General features: G+C 43.9%; 1 protein-coding gene across 4 annotated transcripts in view; it reads left to right on the top strand.

Annotated features, from left to right (window-relative positions):
* Nucleotides 1–7081: 7081 nt before the first annotated feature.
* The window catches only part of LOC106563238 (glutamate receptor ionotropic, NMDA 1), a 35500-nt gene continuing 24156 nt past the window's right edge, over nt 7082–18425 (top strand). For 2 of the 4 annotated variants that reach the window (XM_014128637.3, XM_014128635.3), the window contains exons 1-3: nt 7082–7807; nt 16237–16371; nt 16758–16934. In XM_014128637.3, the coding sequence (XP_013984112.1) occupies nt 7559–7807; nt 16237–16371; nt 16758–16934 (561 nt within the window). In that variant the 5' untranslated portion in view covers nt 7082–7558. The remainder of the gene's footprint in view (nt 7808–16236; nt 16372–16757; nt 16935–18425) is intronic. The other 2 variants (XM_014128642.3, XM_014128643.3) reach the window with 2 other exon arrangements.

Below are 18425 nucleotides of genomic sequence, written 5' to 3'. Positions count from 1 at the left end.
GAACAGCCTCAATTCATCGGAGCATGGACTGTACAAGGTGTCGAAAGCGTTCCACGCTGGCCCATGACTCCAGTGCTCCCCACAGTGGATCTCTACTCCAAATAGCTCATTCCCTCTCGTACCACAGATACTCAACTGGATTGAGATCTGGTGACTGGGCAGGCCACTGCAGTAAGCTAAATTCATTGTCATGTTTGTGGAACCATTCCTGAACAATCCTAGCTTTGTAGCATTGGCACTATCCTGCTGGATGCACTGCTGCCATGAAGGGATGCACCTGCTTGACAATGATGTTGAGATATTGTGATAGAAGAATTACATACTTACCTGATATGTTTGATATTAATAGTAAACTATATATATTTAACTAAGAGTAAGACTGGCCTGCTACGGCTGAGTTTCATGGTGTCCACTCTAGCTTCCTGCAGCTAGTCTGGGTGTCAAGGTCAGGGGTTTTACTAGAGATAGCTTGAAGCTGACAATTGATTAATGTCTCTGTTATAAAAAAAACAAACAGCCACATTCCAGTCTAACATTAGTGGTGAATGTGAGACATATGTCTCTGGTCTGATTGAGCATGCATTTCATGGACAAGATATGGTATATGTTTAGCCGGGATAAAGATAGCCTGGAGGAGCAGAACAAAGGCCTCAGTATTCCTAATTATCCTGGCATCTGGGAAACTAAGACAGGGTGGGGTTAAAAATAACACCAGAGGCAGATGACCAGGAGATGAACCCAGAGTGGCTTATGATGCCCCTAGTCTGCATGGGAAGTGTGGAGCCAGCCATGACAGCATTTTTAGGTCTACTATATATACAACTCTGCATTTCTGTAAGAGTTAAGCACTCGGTCCAACAGTCAAGACTGTTTGATTGACTGCTTCATTATTGCAATCATTAATCGATATTAAATAAAGATGATTGTTTGAAGAAATGACCAAGTCTCTCTCAGTACTGAATTTCTACGACAATATCCTGTGGCATTCAAACGTTGCTCCACTTTTATCAAGGGGCCCAATGTGTGCCATGAAAACACACCCCACACCATCACACCACCACCAGACTGCAATGTTGACACCCGGCATAATGGATGAATGTACTCATGGGATTTTCTCCATACCCTAGTCATCCCATCAGCGTGAAACAGCAGGAACCGGGATTCATCAGTCTAGGCAATGCTTTTTCAATTCTCCAGTGTCTAGTGTTTTCGTTCCTTAGCCCACTGCATCCGCAGTTTCTTGTTATTTGATGAAAGAAGTGGAACTCTGTAAGGTCATTGGCTGCCATACCCCATTCGTTTCAAGGTACGATGAGTCGTGAATTATTTTATGGGTCTTCGGGCACCAATGTTGTTCATGGGTCCTTTGTCCTCTTTCTTCAATGACCTATTTTCCACCACTGGTCTGCCATTGGCTGGATGTCCTTTGTCCTCTTTCTTCAATGACCTATTTTCCACCACTGGTCTGCCATTGGCTGGATGTCCTTTGTCCTCTTTCTTCAATGACCTATTTTCCACCACTGGTCTGCCATTGGCTGGATGTCCTTTGTCCTCTTTCTTCAATGACCTATTTTCCACCACTGGTCTGCCATTGGCTGGATGTCCTTTGTCCTCTTTCTTCAATGACCTGTTTTCCACCACTGGTCTGCCATTGGCTGGATGTCCTTTGGGTGGTGGACCATTCTTGATACACACAGGAAACTGTTGAGGGTGAAAAACCCAGCAGAGTTGCAGTTCTTGACGCACTCAAACCGGTGCACCTGGTACCTTCTACCATACCCTGTCGAAAAGGCACTTAAATATTTTGTCTTGTCCATTCACCCTCTGAATGGCACACCTCAATCCATGGTTCAATTGTCTCAAGGCTTAAAAATCCTTCTTTAACCTGTCTTCTCCCCTTCATCTACACTGAGTGAAGTGGACTTAAAAGGTGACATCAATCAGGGATCATAGCGTTCACCTGGATTCACCTGGTCAGTCTATGACATAGAAAGAGCAGGTGTTTTTAATGTTTTGTACACTCAGTGTACGTCTAAGTGAATGTTGAATACTGCAGCTGGCAATTGGGACATGGCCAAAGAAAATGAGGGAGAGCTGCTCATCAATAATTTATGCAAGGACCGCTCTCTACACAAGAAACGCATCATACGTGCATCTTTAGAAGGCACGGTTAGAAAACCCGCCTCTATGAATAACAATGCTCTATTTATGCGAACATATTGACAGCAGAAGAATGCTTCACTCACACCTCTCAATCAACCAATGTGGCTAAACAGTCACAGCACTTGATGAACACATACGCATGTAGATGAAATTAGCAATGCAATGTGATGCTAGTGAAATACTGTGTTTTATTGGTTCCGCTCCTGGAGGCTTACCTGTTTTCTGATACTTTGATTCACATTGCAACGTAACTAAAGGTAATGGCTGGCATATAAATAGATTGCTGCCAGGCTATGTGTTAGTGTGTAGGAGGGGAGAGAGAGATTGAGAGAGAGACATACACATACACATACACACATACACACACACACACACACACATACACGCACATAGGTCCCTTAACCCTCTTACCTTCCACTGTGTAGGTGGTGTGAATGTATGTACTTGTCTCTGTGTGGGTCGATGATTGTGTGTGTATGTGTGAACTTTAGAGCGTGTGTGTGTATGTGTGAATTCTAGAGTGTGTGTGTGTGTGTGTGTCATTGGTGTGCATGAGAATCTTGAGTCTTTGTTCTCTGCCAGTGCAAATCGTTATATAACGCCTGCATTGCAGGCTGGCCGAGCTGTATTGATGTATGAGTGGAGGGAGGAGGGACACTAAGGGCTACAGGAATCCAGCAAACAAGAGTCCTTGTCGCTGTTGGCCTTCCCTCAGAGTGGCTCTCATTAGGCAGTGTTTAACACATACTCACACAGTGCCACAGTTTCCCAGCTATCCCGCAGCCATACAGTATATAGTAATATATCTCTATGGATCTGAGCTATCTGAAAACCAGTCATGCTGTTAAAACATTCTATTCTCGACACCCGTGTTATAAAATATTACTTTATATCACATACAGTAAAATATAGGTTATTTAAACCAATCGAGAAGCATGAGGGAGGTGTTTAAGATGTCGGCATTGATCTAAATATAATTTAATACTAAATAAATCTATTGAATAAATCTATAATAATACTCGTTTTTTTTCCATTACTGCGGAAACCACACACTTCATAAGAGGGCTATATGTTTTCAACTAAAGATATATCGTGTCTAGCCTATCTGTGTGCCATAGAGAGAGAGCTACATGTTTCCGATGGCAGGTAGGAGAGCCAGCGTCTATGGATAACAGAATGACTGGTTTGCCAGTTTGAATCCCGGGTCCGACGGAAAATCTGGTGGGAGGTGAGCTTGCAACTGGATGGTTGCTGGTATCAAATCCTAGATGCCAGTGCCCGTCCTTGTTCCTTTGAGCAAGGAACATAACCCCCCATAACAACAGCTCCCCCGGGCACCCAGTGTGTCTTTTCGGGAGGGGTTAGGTTAAAAGCGGAAGTCAAATTTCGGTGTACAATTGACTAATCAAGTGATCTTAATATCTTATTCTATATGCTGACTAAAAATATATAATCTCTAGCCTATATGTGTGCCTCTCGTAGAGAGACATCTCTGCCATTCCCACGCTGTAAAAGCCAGTTGCTTTTTGCCATAATTGCATGGGATTTGTGCAAGCAGGTTGGCTGCTACATAATACCACATTTTGGTATTCTGTATCACATGCACATTTAGGGGCCTTAACAAAACAGCCGAAGGACATAGCAAATACTGAACTATTACAGTTTTGCAACTTGCTGCCGTTTCAATCTATCCCCTATACACATTTAATTGTTGGGGCACTACTACCACATATCAATGAAATTGGTACAGCACTCTCCCTAACGAGTGGCACAAATGTAGCCTCTTATAAGACACGCCTCAAAATATGTTCATGAGCCTGAAACAACAATACCATGCAACCACTAGCGGTCAAAAGGTTTTCTGCGCTCCATAAATACAGTACGGTACTGTATTCTGTGGGTTGGAATTAAGGTACATTTGAAATACAGCAGTTCTTGTCCTGCCCAAAACATTTTCCCACAATGCACCATCCTTTACAGTATGCTGCAGTATAATGCTTCACAGTATTTTACTGTTGATACATGTACAAATTTATCATATAAATTGCAGTTTTTCATTACAGTGTAATATTCTGTGTGATTAATTTTGCAAATAATATAAATATTGCTTGGTTGGTTCATTTAAGACCTTGATGTCTCTCAATCCTATCACTGAGAATTGTTTCAAAAAGTTCCAAGCGGCTATCCCACAATGCTGTGCGGTACAGTAATGAACTGTTAAACCAAAGTTTCTTACAGTATCATTTACTGTTTACGCCTAAAATCACCCAGAGTGCAATTTACTGTAAATCATCTATATACTACTTTACTGTTTTATTGTATAATACTGTCAAAACAACAAGAACGTTTTACAGTGTAATTTATAATTCAGGAGAACTTTAGATCAATTGTGACCTAATTTCCAAAATGCCTCTTTCATTTGAAAATTTGAAAATTGACATTGTAAACACACAACAGGGCTAACAGATTACTTCCTGCTAAATAAAATATTTATTGACTATTGATTAAAGGAGGTAAAACAGATGAGATTTAACCATTAATCGTCCGGTTTATAAACAAACCATCACTTTTACAGCCCTTGTTGACCTTATGGCCTAAATTCCCTAGATGGAACATATGATTTTACTTGGAAATGTGTGGGGTTTAATGTTGGCAAAACAGTGTAAAAAAAAGGTAGATTCAATGAACAATTCTAAGGCAACCAGCTACAATAGGATTGTGAGTTTGCGTAGCAAAAATGTTGTTGAGCAAACTCACAACACACAGTTTGTGTGCGATTTTTGTTGTTGTTGCAAACTCACAATCCTATTGCAGCTGGTTGCCTTAGAATTGTTAATTGAATCATCTTTTTTTAAACTTTTTATTTACAGTGAACTAGGATAGGCTTTAGGCCTATCTTCCAATAGAGCCCCACAGTAGAGGTGTCATAATACCCATAAAACCTAGCGGTCAAACATGGAAATGGTTCCAATAATTTTTCCACCATTCATTTTTCCCATAGGGAATTTTAGAAACACTTAAAATAAGGGCTGTGTTTCGTGTAGGCTTACCCTGGCGGGACGTTTTGATAACCATGTAAATCTCTCTCGGACAAGGTGACATTTATCAATATATTTTGCTCTATTTACTCTCAGATTAGAAAATGCTAAATAGCATCAAAGTAGACATCATGCAAGACCACAAATCCCTGCAAGCTCCTGCACGTCATCTCTAGCTAACACCTTTGCTAACAGGTATTGTGTCAATTTAAAACTTTCACAACACAGTTCCCAGAATTGTCAATTTAAATAAATTCAGCCAATTTATTAATTACTAAATTTAGCTAACATTAGATAGTTAATCCAGAGATTCTTACCTTAGCCTCGATTCGGCAGTCTCATCCAGATCATGGCATTTGTAGTCCTTTATGATACCCACATTAGCAGCTAATTTTTGAGGGGGTAAATATCAGCAAATATATTAATAAAAGTCATCTTGTCCTAGAGAGATTTACATGGTTATCAAAACGTTACCCCATGGTAAGCCTACATGAAACACAGCCCTTATTTTAAGTGGTTCTATGGGAAAAATGGAGGAAAAACGATTGGAACCATTTTCTTATTTGACCGCTAGGTTTTATGGGTATTAGGACTCATATTGTGGTACTCTATTGCAATGACATTATGTCTAAATAAACCTAGGCTACTCTGCTTTGTCAATACTCCAGTGTGATGTGCTTCAAAGTAATAGCTGTGCCATAATTCCTTTGATGTTCAATAGCTTACATGTTATTTGATGTTAGGCATTATGAATGTTCAGAAACTTAACACTGTGGAGAGAGAGGCTTGTTTCCTAGGTAACCAGGATGGTTGAACGTTTCCCCCCTGCTTAGCAAGATGGATGCTCTTGTGCCTCCTGTGGTTACTTGGACACCTTGCTCCCTTTCTCCATTCAGGGACATTTCAAATGACATTACCCGCCCCCACAATCAGACAAAACATCTAACAAGCACACATATCTGTCAATACAAATAAGGTAAAACGACACATCCATGTCACACTTTTGGAAGAAGTCGAGCTTCAATGTTTCATTGTACACCAGGCTGGGCAATGCTTTTAGATACAACTCTATAAATTATTCAGACGTTTTTATATTTGTATATCCCCCATGTCAGTACTCGCAGTAGCCTAGACAAGCAGCATACTGTGGTTATGTTGGAGGTTTTGCATGATTGAAGAGGTTGAAATATGGATGACATGGTTACATAATTGATTGGCTGTTTGAAAGTAAAGGAGAGGGGAGGGGATGGTCCTGGTTGGTCTGAGTCTATGAAATGATGGGGATTTACAGCAGGAGCCAGATCAACAGACCGGAGACACATCCCCAGCGAAATAAACAAGCAGGGTTCCAACTGGGCACAGACATCAATTCAACGTCTATTCCACATTTGTGCAATGTAATTTCATTGACATGAAGTGGAAACAACGTTGATTCAACCAGTGTGGCCAGTGGGTTGGGTCCATCTACTCCGTGCATTATAGGAGTACTGTTTGAGAAAAGATCTCACATATTGGAATCGTTGGGTCACTGTATTATTGAGGGGTCAATTTTCATTGCAATGGCAGCAACCATCTGCAGTATTTATTTATCCTACCTAAAGTAACCTACAATATTCACACTTTAAGAAATAATTCGTTTTTCATCACATTATGTTTTTTTATGAGATCAATTATTGTTGTTCTCACACACCAATTGTGTCTTGCTTTTCTTTGATGCCCTATTCATAGCCTAAACTGCCTACTACCATTCGTGTCATATAGTGAATAACATTGTTGTTGAGATGTTGAAAATACTTTTTGTTGATGATTGGCTCCCTTTGATTCATTTCCTGTGACATTCTAGCAGAAGAACGCCAACGCGAAATCATAGATAGATCGCGGAGGCGCGCACCACTGCGCGTGCACAGCTGTCAGCACCAAGGACAGCCGCTCAGCCCTGAGCGTAGCGTCAGTATTATCACCTCACAGAACAGCCCGCGCCGAGCCCACTGAGGACCGGTAGAGCAATTATACAGTGCACAAAGGGAGCCGCATACCCCGCGAAATATGCTCTAACTCGTTTATATCGACACTGGAAGAAAGACAATGGGGGAAACAGGCAAAGGAAGATAATAATCTTTGAAGAAATGCTTCTGAAACAGCGGAGATAATCCAACAACGGTTAAGGTCCTGACCATGCACATTCCTCCGCATTGCACTTAAATCAAATGTGCAGATTTTCCACACTGTCCAGCGGGACGGTGGTTCAAGTCGTGGTAACCGGGTGAACAGTGCAGTCCAGAATCCGGGAAAGCCCACCTGCCAACACGAGGGAGAGACGGATCTGTGGTCCACTGTGCGTTTTGGTCGTTTACACGATGCGTTTGTTTCTGCTGGCGGTGTTCCTTTCGTGCTCCTGTGCGCGGGCTGGCTGCGAGCCGAAGATAGTGAACATCGGAGCCGTCCTGAGCCAGAAGAGGTACGAGCAAGTCTTTAAGGATGCAGTGACCCAGGCGAACCAGATCTACGGGAGAGATAAATTCAAGTTGACCGCCATCTCCGTAACGCACAAACCCAACGCTATCCAGATGGCTCTCTCCGTCTGCGAGGACCTCATCTCCAACCAGGTATCTCAGGAGGGCGCCGGCGTACCAGCATTGCCGTTAAATGATAATAGACTAATAACATGAGTCATTAGCACATATATAGCTCATCTATTCAATGTCAATCATATGAATCCAAATCATTTAGAGGGCTCAGAGAATTGTCCAACATTTGTATGAAGCCTATGGCCACTATTGAGGGGGAAATTAATCATCCTCTTTAGTGTGTTGCATCTTCCTGTTTCTGCTCCAAGAGAATTGACTGATGTAAGTCATTGGGCAGATGAGGTCGATGTATTGTGACCATCACTTTATTTGCAATGATCAAACCAGTAAGCATCTCATTCTAGACTCTAACCTCAGTGCCTGCGAACCACTGTGCCACCTGTTTCCTGCCTGATCTCATAGATCAAACATCAACATAGTATATCCGGGACACTCAAATGAGTATGATATGTTACGTTTGGTATGTGTAACAGTGTTGCATCCATCCATTATACCATGGATCATTTTGCTATTTGAATTTTAGGGCCCCTGTAGGTAGAAATAAAAATCTTAAAAAATGATTGGAATAAACATTTAATTTGGCCTTACTGCTATTAGCGCATAGAAACGCATTGAATAACATATTCATACATGGCAAAACAGGTAGTCAAAAAAATTATTCAAAAGGAAGTATGTTTTAAAGTGAATCCTATATAAAAAAAAACGAATCCAATTTTATTAATCACATACGCCAAATACAACAGGTGTAGACCTTACCGTGAAATGCTTACTTACGAGACACTAACCTACAGTGCAGTTAAAAAAAATACAGATAAGAATAAGAGATAAAAGTAACAAGTAATTAAAGACCAGCAGTAAAAAATAAAATAACAATATATACAGGGTGCCGATACAGAGTCAATGTGCGGGGGCACCGGTTAGTTGAGGTATTATGTACATGTAGGTAGAGTTAATTAAAGTGAACTATGCATAGATGGCAACAGAGAGTGGCATTGGTGTGGAGGGGGGGCAATGTGAATAGTCTGGGTAGCCATTTTACTAGATGTTCAGGAGTCTTATGGCTTGGGGGTAGAAGCTGTTTAGAAGCCTCTTGGACCTAGACTTGGCGCTCCAGTACCTCTTGCCGTGTGGTAGCAGAGAGAACAGTCTATGACTAGGGTGGCTGGAGTCTTTGACAATTTTTAGGGCCTTCCTCTGACACCGCCTGGTATAGAGGTCCTGGACGGCAGGAAGCTTGGCCCCAGTGATGTACTGGGCCTTTCGCACTACCCTCTGTAGTGCCTTGCTGAGCAGTTGCCATACCAGGCAGTGATGCAACCAGTCAGGATGCTCTCGATGGTGCAGCTGCAGAACCTTTTGAGGATCTGAGGACCCATGCCAAATATTTTCAGTCTCCTGAGGGGGAATAGGTTTTGTCGTGCCCGCTTCACGACTGTCATGGTGTGCTTGGACCATGTTGGTTTGTTGGTGATGTGGACACCAAGGAACTTGAAGCTCTCAACCTGCTCCACTGAGCGATATACGAAAGATCAAGATTTAAAAATATATTTTTACCCATATTTAACAAATTTTTGGGGCACTAACCTATTTACCTATATACTTCCATAACTGTTTTTAACTGGTACCAGGCTACCATCAGATGAGTCTTGTGAGGCTTGTGGGCGTCCTAGAGAGAGTCTGATTTTTCCATAGAAGGGTTATATTCGTTTGTAGCCCAAATGGTTTGGACTCTACAGACGTTTTAGTGAGAAGACCGATTTTTGGGATGTCTCCTTGTCTGACAAACTCCACTGTAGCTCTGCCACCTTCCACCGCAAATACAGAAGACCAACATCGGTGGATGCGGTGGATTGAGACGCAGTCCATGCAAAAACAGATATCTCTAGCTAAAACAGACAGATTTTGATGGGGATTTTGTGTTATTATGCTAATTAGGACATAGACTCTAGGGGGTTGTTTAAGGCAAAAACGAAAGAAGGGTAGTTGGTTGGGGTGGATGGGTAGGTGTATAACGCGAACGTCTAGCAACCCAAAGGTTGCATGTCCGAATCTCGTCACGGACAACTTTAGCATTTTAGCTAATTAGTAACTTCGCAACTACTTACTACTTTTGTGCTACTTTGCAACTTAGCATGTTAGCTAATCCTTCCCCTTTAACCTAACTCCTGACCTTAACCTACCCCCAAACCTAACCCCTAGATTAGTTAAAGTTAGCCACCTAGCTAACATTAGCGTTAGCCACTTATAACACAAATGTCTACCAACCCAAAGGTTGTGTGTTCCAATCTCATCACGGACAACTTTTCCATTTTAGCTAATTAGCAAGTTTTAGATACTTTGCAACTACTTAGCATGTTAGCTAACCCTTCCACTGACCCAAACCATTTAACCTGACTCCTGGCATAGCTAAAGTTAGCCACCTAGCTAACATTAGCCACAACAATTTGGAATTCATAACATATCATACGTATTGCAAATGTGTCTACCCCTGAGTCCAGGTTGCTATTTATTTTTTATTTATTTATTATTTAACTAGGCAAGTCAGTTAATACAGGATCGATGCCCCCTGGCCAAACCCTAACCCGGACGACGCTGGGCCAATTGTGCGCCGCCCTATGGGACTCCCAATCACGGCCGGTTGTGATACAGCCTGGATTCGAACCAGGGTCTGTAGTGATGCCGCTAGCACTGAGATGCAGTGCCTTAGACCGCTGCGTCACTCGGGAGCTGATTGCAAACAATATTACATTTACATTACATTTAAGTCATTTAGCAGACGCTCTTATCCAGAGCGACTTACAAATTGGTGCATTCACCTTATGATATCCAGTGGAACAACCACTTTACAATAGTGCATCTAAATCTTTTAAGGGGGGGGGTTAGAAGGATTACTTTATCCTATCCTAGGTATTCCTTAAAGAGGTGGGGTTTCAGGTGTCTCCGGAAGGTGGTGATTGACTCCGCTGTCCTGGCATCGTGAGGGAGCTTGTTCCACCATTGGGGTGCCTGAGCAGCAAACAGTTTTGACTGGGCTGAGCGGGAACTGTGCTTCCTCAGAGGTAGGGGGGCCAGCAGGCCAGAGGTGGATGAACGCAGTGCCCTTGTTTGGGTGTAGGGCCTGATCAGAGCCTGAAGGTATGGAGGTGCCGTTCCCTTCACAGCTCCGTAGGCAATCACAATGGTCTTGTAGCGGATGCGAGCTTCAACTGGAAGCCAGTGGAGAGAGCGGAGGAGCGGGGTGACGTGAGAGAACTTGGGAAGGTTGAACACCAGACGGGCTGCGGCGTTCTGGATGAGTTGTAGGGGTTTAATGGCACAGGCAGGGAGCCCAGCCAACAGCGAGTTGCAGTAATCCAGACGGGAGATGACAAGTGCCTGGATTAGGACCTGCGCCGCTTCCTGTGTGAGGCAGGGTCGTACTCTGCGAATGTTGTAGAGCATGAACCTACAGGATCGGGTCACCGCCTTGATGTTAGTGGAGAACGACAGGGTGTTGTCCAGGATCACGCCAAGGTTCTTAGCACTCTGGGAGGAGGACACAAGGGAGTTGTCAACCGTGATGGCGAGATCATGGAACGGGCAGTCCTTCCCCGGGAGGAAGAGCAGCTCCGTCTTGCCGAGGTTCAGCTTGAGCTGGTGATCCGTCATCCACACTGATATGTCTGACAGACATGCAGAGATGCGATTCGCCGCCTGGTTATCAGAAGGGGGAAAGGAGAAGATTAATTGTGTGTCGTCTGCATAGCAATGATAGGAGAGACCATGTGAGGATATGACAGAGCCAAGTGACTTGGTGTATAGCGAGAATAGGAGAGGGCCTAGAACAGAGCCCTGGGGGACACCAGTGGTGAGAGCGCATGGTGCGGAGACAGATTCTCGCCACGCCACCTGGTAGGAGCGACCTGTCAGGTAGGACGCAATCCAAGCGTGGGCCGCGCCGGAGATGCCCAACTCGGAGAGGGTGGAGAGGAGGATCTGATGGTTCACAGTATCAAAGGCAGCAGATAGGTCTAGAAGGATGAGAGCAGAGGAGAGAGAGTTAGCTTTAGCAGTGCGGAGAGCCTCCGTGACACAGAGAAGAGCAGTCTCAGTTGAATGCCCAGTCTTGAAACCTGACTGATTAGGATCAAGAAGGTCATTCTGAGAGAGATAGCAGGAGAGCTGGCCAAGGACGGCATGTTCAAGAGTTTTGGAGAGAAAAGAAAGAAGGGATACTGGTCTGTAGTTGTTGACATCGGAGGGATCGAGTGTAGGTTTTTTCAGAAGGGGTGCAACTCTCGCTCTCTTGAAGACGGAAGGGACATAGCCAGCGGTCAAGGATGAGTTGATGAGCGAGGTGAGGAAGGGGAGAAGGTCTCCGGAAATGGTCTGGAGAAGAGAGGAGGGGATAGGGTCAAGTGGGCAGGTTGTTGGGCGGCCGGCCGTCACAAGACGCGAGATTTCATCTGGAGAGAGAGGGGAGAAAGAGGTCAAAGCACAGGGTAGGGCAGTGTGAGCAGGACCAGCGGTGTCGTTTGACTTAGCAAACGAGGATCGGATATCGTCAACCTTCTTTTCAAAATGGTTGACGAAGTCATCCGCAGAGAGGGAGGAGGGGGGGGGGGAGGGGGAGGAGGATTTAGGAGGGAGGAGAAGGTAGCAAAGAGCTTCCTAGGGTTAGAGGCAGATGCTTGGAATTTAGAGTGGTAGAAAGTGGCTTTAGCAGCAGAGACAGAAGAGGAGAATGTAGAGAGGAGGGAGTGAAAGGATGCCAGGTCCGCAGGGAGGCGAGTTTTCCTCCATTTCCGCTCGGCTGCCCGGAGCCCTGTTCTGTGAGCTCGTAGTGAGTCGTCGAGCCACGGAGCAGGAGGGGAGGACCGAGCCGGCCTGGAGGATAGGGGACAGAGAAAATCAAAGGATGCAGAAAGGGAGGAGAGGAGGGTTGAGGAGGCAGAATCAGGAGATAGGTTGGAGAAGGTTTGAGCAGAGGGAAGAGATGATAGGATGGAAGAGGAGAGAGTAGCGGGAGAGAGAGAGCGAAGGTTGGGACGGCGCAATACCATCCGAGTAGGGGCAGAGTGAGAAGTGTTGGATGAGAGCAAGAGGGAAAAGGATACAAGGTAGTGGTCGGAGATTTGGAGGGGAGTTGCAATGAGATTAGTGGAAGAACAGCATCTAGTAAAGATGAGGTCAAGCGTATTGCCTGCCTTGTGAGTAGGGGGGGAAGGTGAGAGGGTGAGGTCAAAAGAGGAGAGGAGTGGAAAGAAGGAGGCAGAGAGGAATGAGTCAAAGGTAGACGTGGGGAGGTTAAAGTCACCCAGAACTGTGAGAGCTGAGCCATCCTCAGGAAAGGAACTTATCAAGGCGTCAAGCTCATTGATGAACTCTCCAAGGGAACCTGGAGGGCGATAAATGATAAGGATGTTAAGCTTGAAAGGGCTGGTAACTGTGACAGCTGGGAATTCAAATGAGGAGATAGAGAGATGGGTCAGGGGAGAAAGAGAGAATGTCCACTTGGGAGAGATGAGGATTCCAGTGCCACCACCCCGCTGGCTCGATGCTCTAGGGGTATGCGAGAACACGTGGGCAGACGAAGAGAGAGCAGTAGGAGTAGCAGTGTTATCTGTGGTAATCCATGTTTCCGTCAGCGCCAGGAAGTCTAGGGACTGGAGGGTAGCATAGGCTGAGATGAACTCGGCCTTGTTGGCTGCAGACCGGCAGTTCCAGAGGCTGCCGGAGACCTGGAACTCCACGTGGGTCGTGCGCGCTGGGACCACCAGGTTAGAGTGGCAGCGGCCACGCGGTGTGAAGCGTTTGTATGGCCTGTGCAGAGAGGAGAGAACAGGGATAGACAGACACATAGTTGACAAGCTACAGAAGTGTTGTTTCTTGTATTATTGTCTCTTGTGTCTTTAGAGAACTGTTTCACTTTGATATCCTTTTTCTTCTGTCCTGATTTTCTCTTTCTTTTCTTCTGTTAACTAGATATTCTTTGTTGTTCTTCGTTAGCTAGCTAGCTTCTTCCAAAAGAGTCCCTAGCAACTGCTTAGCAACTGGTAAACAATTCAGCTAGCTAAGATAACTACAATTTTATGAAAAATAGTTATTTTTCAAAAGCCTATCTTCTTTGTTTGTTGCTTGTTTTTTCTCCTATTCAGTCTTGCAGTTTTCTTTTGCTTTTTTCCGATGTACTTCACTCTAAAAACCATGTAAATTTCAATATTTGTAGGAGCTCATTTTTCAGCTGCTGCTGCTCAAATTGGAGTTCCGGAACAGGGAATATCAAATGTTTTATTGCAGTTTATATTTTCTGTAAAAAAAAATGGGACAGTTTATTTTTATATGGTTAAAAATGGGACTGTATATTAAGAAAAAAATCTGTTTGTTGCAAATATACATTTTGTTACTCTAATATACAATATTTCTTCAAGCCTTGGCTATGATAACAATACTATGAAACTGCGGCCAAGCCTTTAAGAGATACATCACATACGGTAATACAAATGGAAGCTGAAATGAAATTAGACCTATTTATAAGTTATACCCATATGTTGTTGTTACACAAAACAGTAGCCAATATAATGAGTAACTATCAAACCAGAACTTGAGGCCAAACATGAAAAATAAAATGGGCAGTGAGCCTGTGGCTAAATCTCTATCCCCATATCTGTAGTCTATTATCCAGACAAAGCTATGTGTTCAAGGGTTAATAGAAATCTCATACAAAAGTTATTCTTTATCATTTAGAACTGGACAATCAATATATCCTTTAAAAGCCACGGACTGATAGTTTTTATCTAAGGGCCAAAAACACACAGATTTATGGGGGATGAGAGGCCAACTCACGTCAGTGTACACAGCTGCAGATCCACTGAACTGCAAACAAACTAACTAACCAAGAGAGAAATGAGTGACGCATCCTTAAATGAGTTTTACTGCAGTTTCTATTTTCACAGCTCGTGCCATGTGACGAAATGTTGCCTAAAAGGAGGCCAACATGGCCACATATGCAATGGGCACGTCCATCAAAGCATCCCAGGGGTAGCAGCTGGGGTGAATGCCTGGGCTGATTTGCCGTTATGTCACCGAGAAGGGCGTTTAGTTTGTATTATGGAAAATTGTATGATTTGATCATTAGAAATGGGTAGTTATAACTGTTTGGTTTATGTTATTACTAGATCAATAATGAGACACACAAGTGTATGGAAGGCAATTGTTTTTGGCTCTAGACTCGAAAAATGACTGTGTTTTTCACTTCAAGTGCGATTCTTTTTTAGGTCATAATATCTTTTGTGAATACGACTTGTGCAATTTAAACCTAACAATGAAAACAACATTAATAAGTTATGCATTGCGATGTTACCCCTTTGAGATTTGTTCCAACACTGAAACACATTGCTAAAACCCTTGTCCATCCCATTCACATTAAGCATTACATTGCTTCTGAAAGCAGCAATATCATGTAGTGAAGAGAACTGAGGCATGAACCACCCCTCCCCAATCCCTCTTTCTCACACACACACACACACGCACGCACGCACGCACGCACGCACGCACGCACACACGCACACACGCACACACACACACACACACACACACACACACACACACACACACACACGCACACACGCACACACGCACACACGCACACACGCACACACACACACACACACACACACACACACACACACACACACACACACACACACACACACACACACACACACACACAAAGGTCTCTCCCTAATTCCTCCACACTATTCCAATGTCCCCGGTCCTCTTCATTGTAATGATTGTTGTAATTGATAGAGATGGTTATGGGCTGACATATCTTTGCTCCCTACGTTCCACAATATCTGAGTCCCATCCTAATATCTCAGAGGGCTGCAGGGATGAGAAAGGTGCCAATGTTCTAAATGTACCTTTACTTGTCAAATGCATGGAACAGTGCCTACTAACTGCCTAGATGGAGACCTAACCATGTGAGAGACTCAATGAGATGTTCTTGGCTCTGTGGTCATGTTAGTCACTCGGGAGAGGGTCCAAGACAGATGGGATGGTAGATGCCTGGAAGCGCTCTTTGGATGAAAGAGGCCCAGCCATACGGGCTGCACACACTAACCATCATGCCTGCATATCACGCCAGTTTTGTCTTCCCCTCAGTTTGATCAGTGTTCCATTTCTCAAGAATCCTATTCATCTAAGAATCGATATACAGTTAGTAGAGCTGCATTGAGGAGCATCGGTCTACTTCATCCAGGATAAGTGTCATTCAGCTTTGAGCCAAATGAATAACCATCTACCATGCAGCCATAATGGTAATGAAAAGGGAGGATGGTTTAAGAGGAAAGAGCTGATTTGAAATTTCCATGTCGCAGTGAGGAATCAATAGTCCATACACTTTATTATCCTTTCACCTCTCTTTACAGGTGTGTGTTTTTCTTTAATCCCCGTACTTGTGTCTGCAGGTGTATGCCATCCTCGTGAGTCATCCTCCCCAGTCCAACGACCACCTCACCCCCACGCCTGTATCCTACACCGCAGGCTTCTACCGCATCCCTGTCGTGGGCCTCACCACACGCATGTCCATCTATTCCGACAAGGTGAGAAATGACAGAGAGAAAGAGAGAGAGAGAGGGAGGGGAGGGAGGGAGAGGGACAGAGGGAGAGGGAGGGAGAGATAGAGGGAGAGGGACAGAGGGAGAGGGAGGGAGAGAGAGATAGAGGGGTTGAAAGAGAGGTGAATGATGGAGCAGACCACGGGGATCTAAACAGATAAGAGAGACATACATTCTACTCCACTTCACTAGCTACCAAAATAGCTGTGGATGAATTACATTCTGCTCCAAATGTCCTGAAAGGACAAGACATTTCTGTTTGATTGTGAACAATTGCAAAGGCCTCATGAATATGTTAGAAAGAACAGCAAAACCGTGGATGACAAGCAAATCATTTCCTCGCACTCCTTCTTATTTTGCTTTCTCCCCAGAGTATCCACTTGTCTTTTCTGCGGACTGTCCCCCCGTACTCCCACCAGGCTCACGTGTGGTTCGACATGATGCGAGAGTTTCGATGGAACCACATCATCCTGATCGTCAGCGATGACCACGAGGGGCGGGCCGCGCAGAAAAGACTGGAGACCCTACTGGAGGAGAAGGAAACAAAGGTGAGACGATCGGGCTCACCGCACCCCCAGCGTGTGTGTGTGTGTGTGTGTGTGTGTGTGTAATCTCTGTTTAAGGTCTTCTATGTATATAACTGTTTTCCTTTCTGTCGTGTGAACACATCTCTCACTGACCATTGTGTAAACATTGGCTAACATCAAAATGCTAGAGACATCTACAGCGTCTAATGTGTTCTGATCTGAGTACATCTTTTACTCATCTCATGTTGCTTTTCACCATAGTCAAATTCTCCTGTGTCAATCCACAACGGGAGCCAAATAGCGGACTTGAACCTGGGGCTTTGCAAAATATCAATGACTCCCAAACAGAATGATGGTCCGTAGATCCTTCATGTATATTTGTGCTGTGGTACATGTATGTTGTTTGGAAGGGATGTAGTTCACAAATCCAGTGTAATGCTCACTTGGAGACTTGTAATGTGATGGATGGTTGACATACAGTAGTATATCAGGTGGTCATAGTGTCCTGTGCTAAGACACTAAGACAGTGAAATACGTATCTTTGGTTTTATTGTGTCCCTGTCAAATGATGGACTGTGAGACCATACAAGTAAAATGACAGGCATGTGACAAACTGTCCATAAGCATTACTTTAGCCCAGAGTCACCTCTGAGGTTGTGTTGCTGGGTAGCTAGCTCATTAAATGTGCTGATCCACCTAAAGCCTAAAACAAAGCAGGGATGATGTCCCCTATAACACGTGTCAAACTCATTCCACGGAGGGCCCAGTGTCTGTGGGTTTTCGCTCCACCCTTGTACTTGATTGATTAATTAAGGTCAGTAATTAGTAAGGAACTCCCCTCACCTGGTTATCTAGGTCTTAATTGAAAAAAAGCTGCAGACACTCGGCACTCCGAGGAATGAGTTTGACACCCCTGCCCTAAAAGATAATGTTCCCTTAAGGAAAAGAGAAGGCTAATTAACACATTGTTAAAAACACAGGATGTGGTTAAGACTTTTTGATACTGCGCTGTTTGTTCCCCTCAAGGGCTCCTTCCTGTAATTGTGTGACGGAGAGAAATGAGTCCTGATTTGAAGAGTAATTTAATCAGAGGCTGATGAAACGGTTCATGTGACAGACACATGCTCACGATAATCCACACCGAAGGGAGAGGTGAAATGTCAAACATGTTGTGGTTCATCAGTCACACTCAAACATGATCAAGATTGATTAGGAGTTACTAAGTATACTTTTTGTCAATAAATCATCTTGTTATAAAGGATTTTGACTTTATTGGATTATACTATGACTTTACCTGTGTTGAAGTGGTGTTTTCTATGGTAAATACCTACATTAGATTATATAATAGTTGGTTAACTGCTAGCTACATGTTTCTTCCTTCTTGGAATCCATCTTGTCTGACCTTGGCTCTCGCTTTGTCTCTCTCTCTCTCTCTCTCTCTCTCTCTCTCTCTCTCTCTCTCTCTCAAATAATGCCATAGGCAACAATTGAATAGATTTATAGTTACCAGAT

This window comes from Salmo salar, chromosome 11 (genome assembly GCF_965601325.2).
Source record: "Salmo salar chromosome 11, fSalSal1, whole genome shotgun sequence".
In the NCBI taxonomy this organism is placed as follows: domain Eukaryota; kingdom Metazoa; phylum Chordata; class Actinopteri; order Salmoniformes; family Salmonidae; genus Salmo; species Salmo salar.
This window is presented reverse-complemented; position numbering and strand designations above follow the sequence as displayed.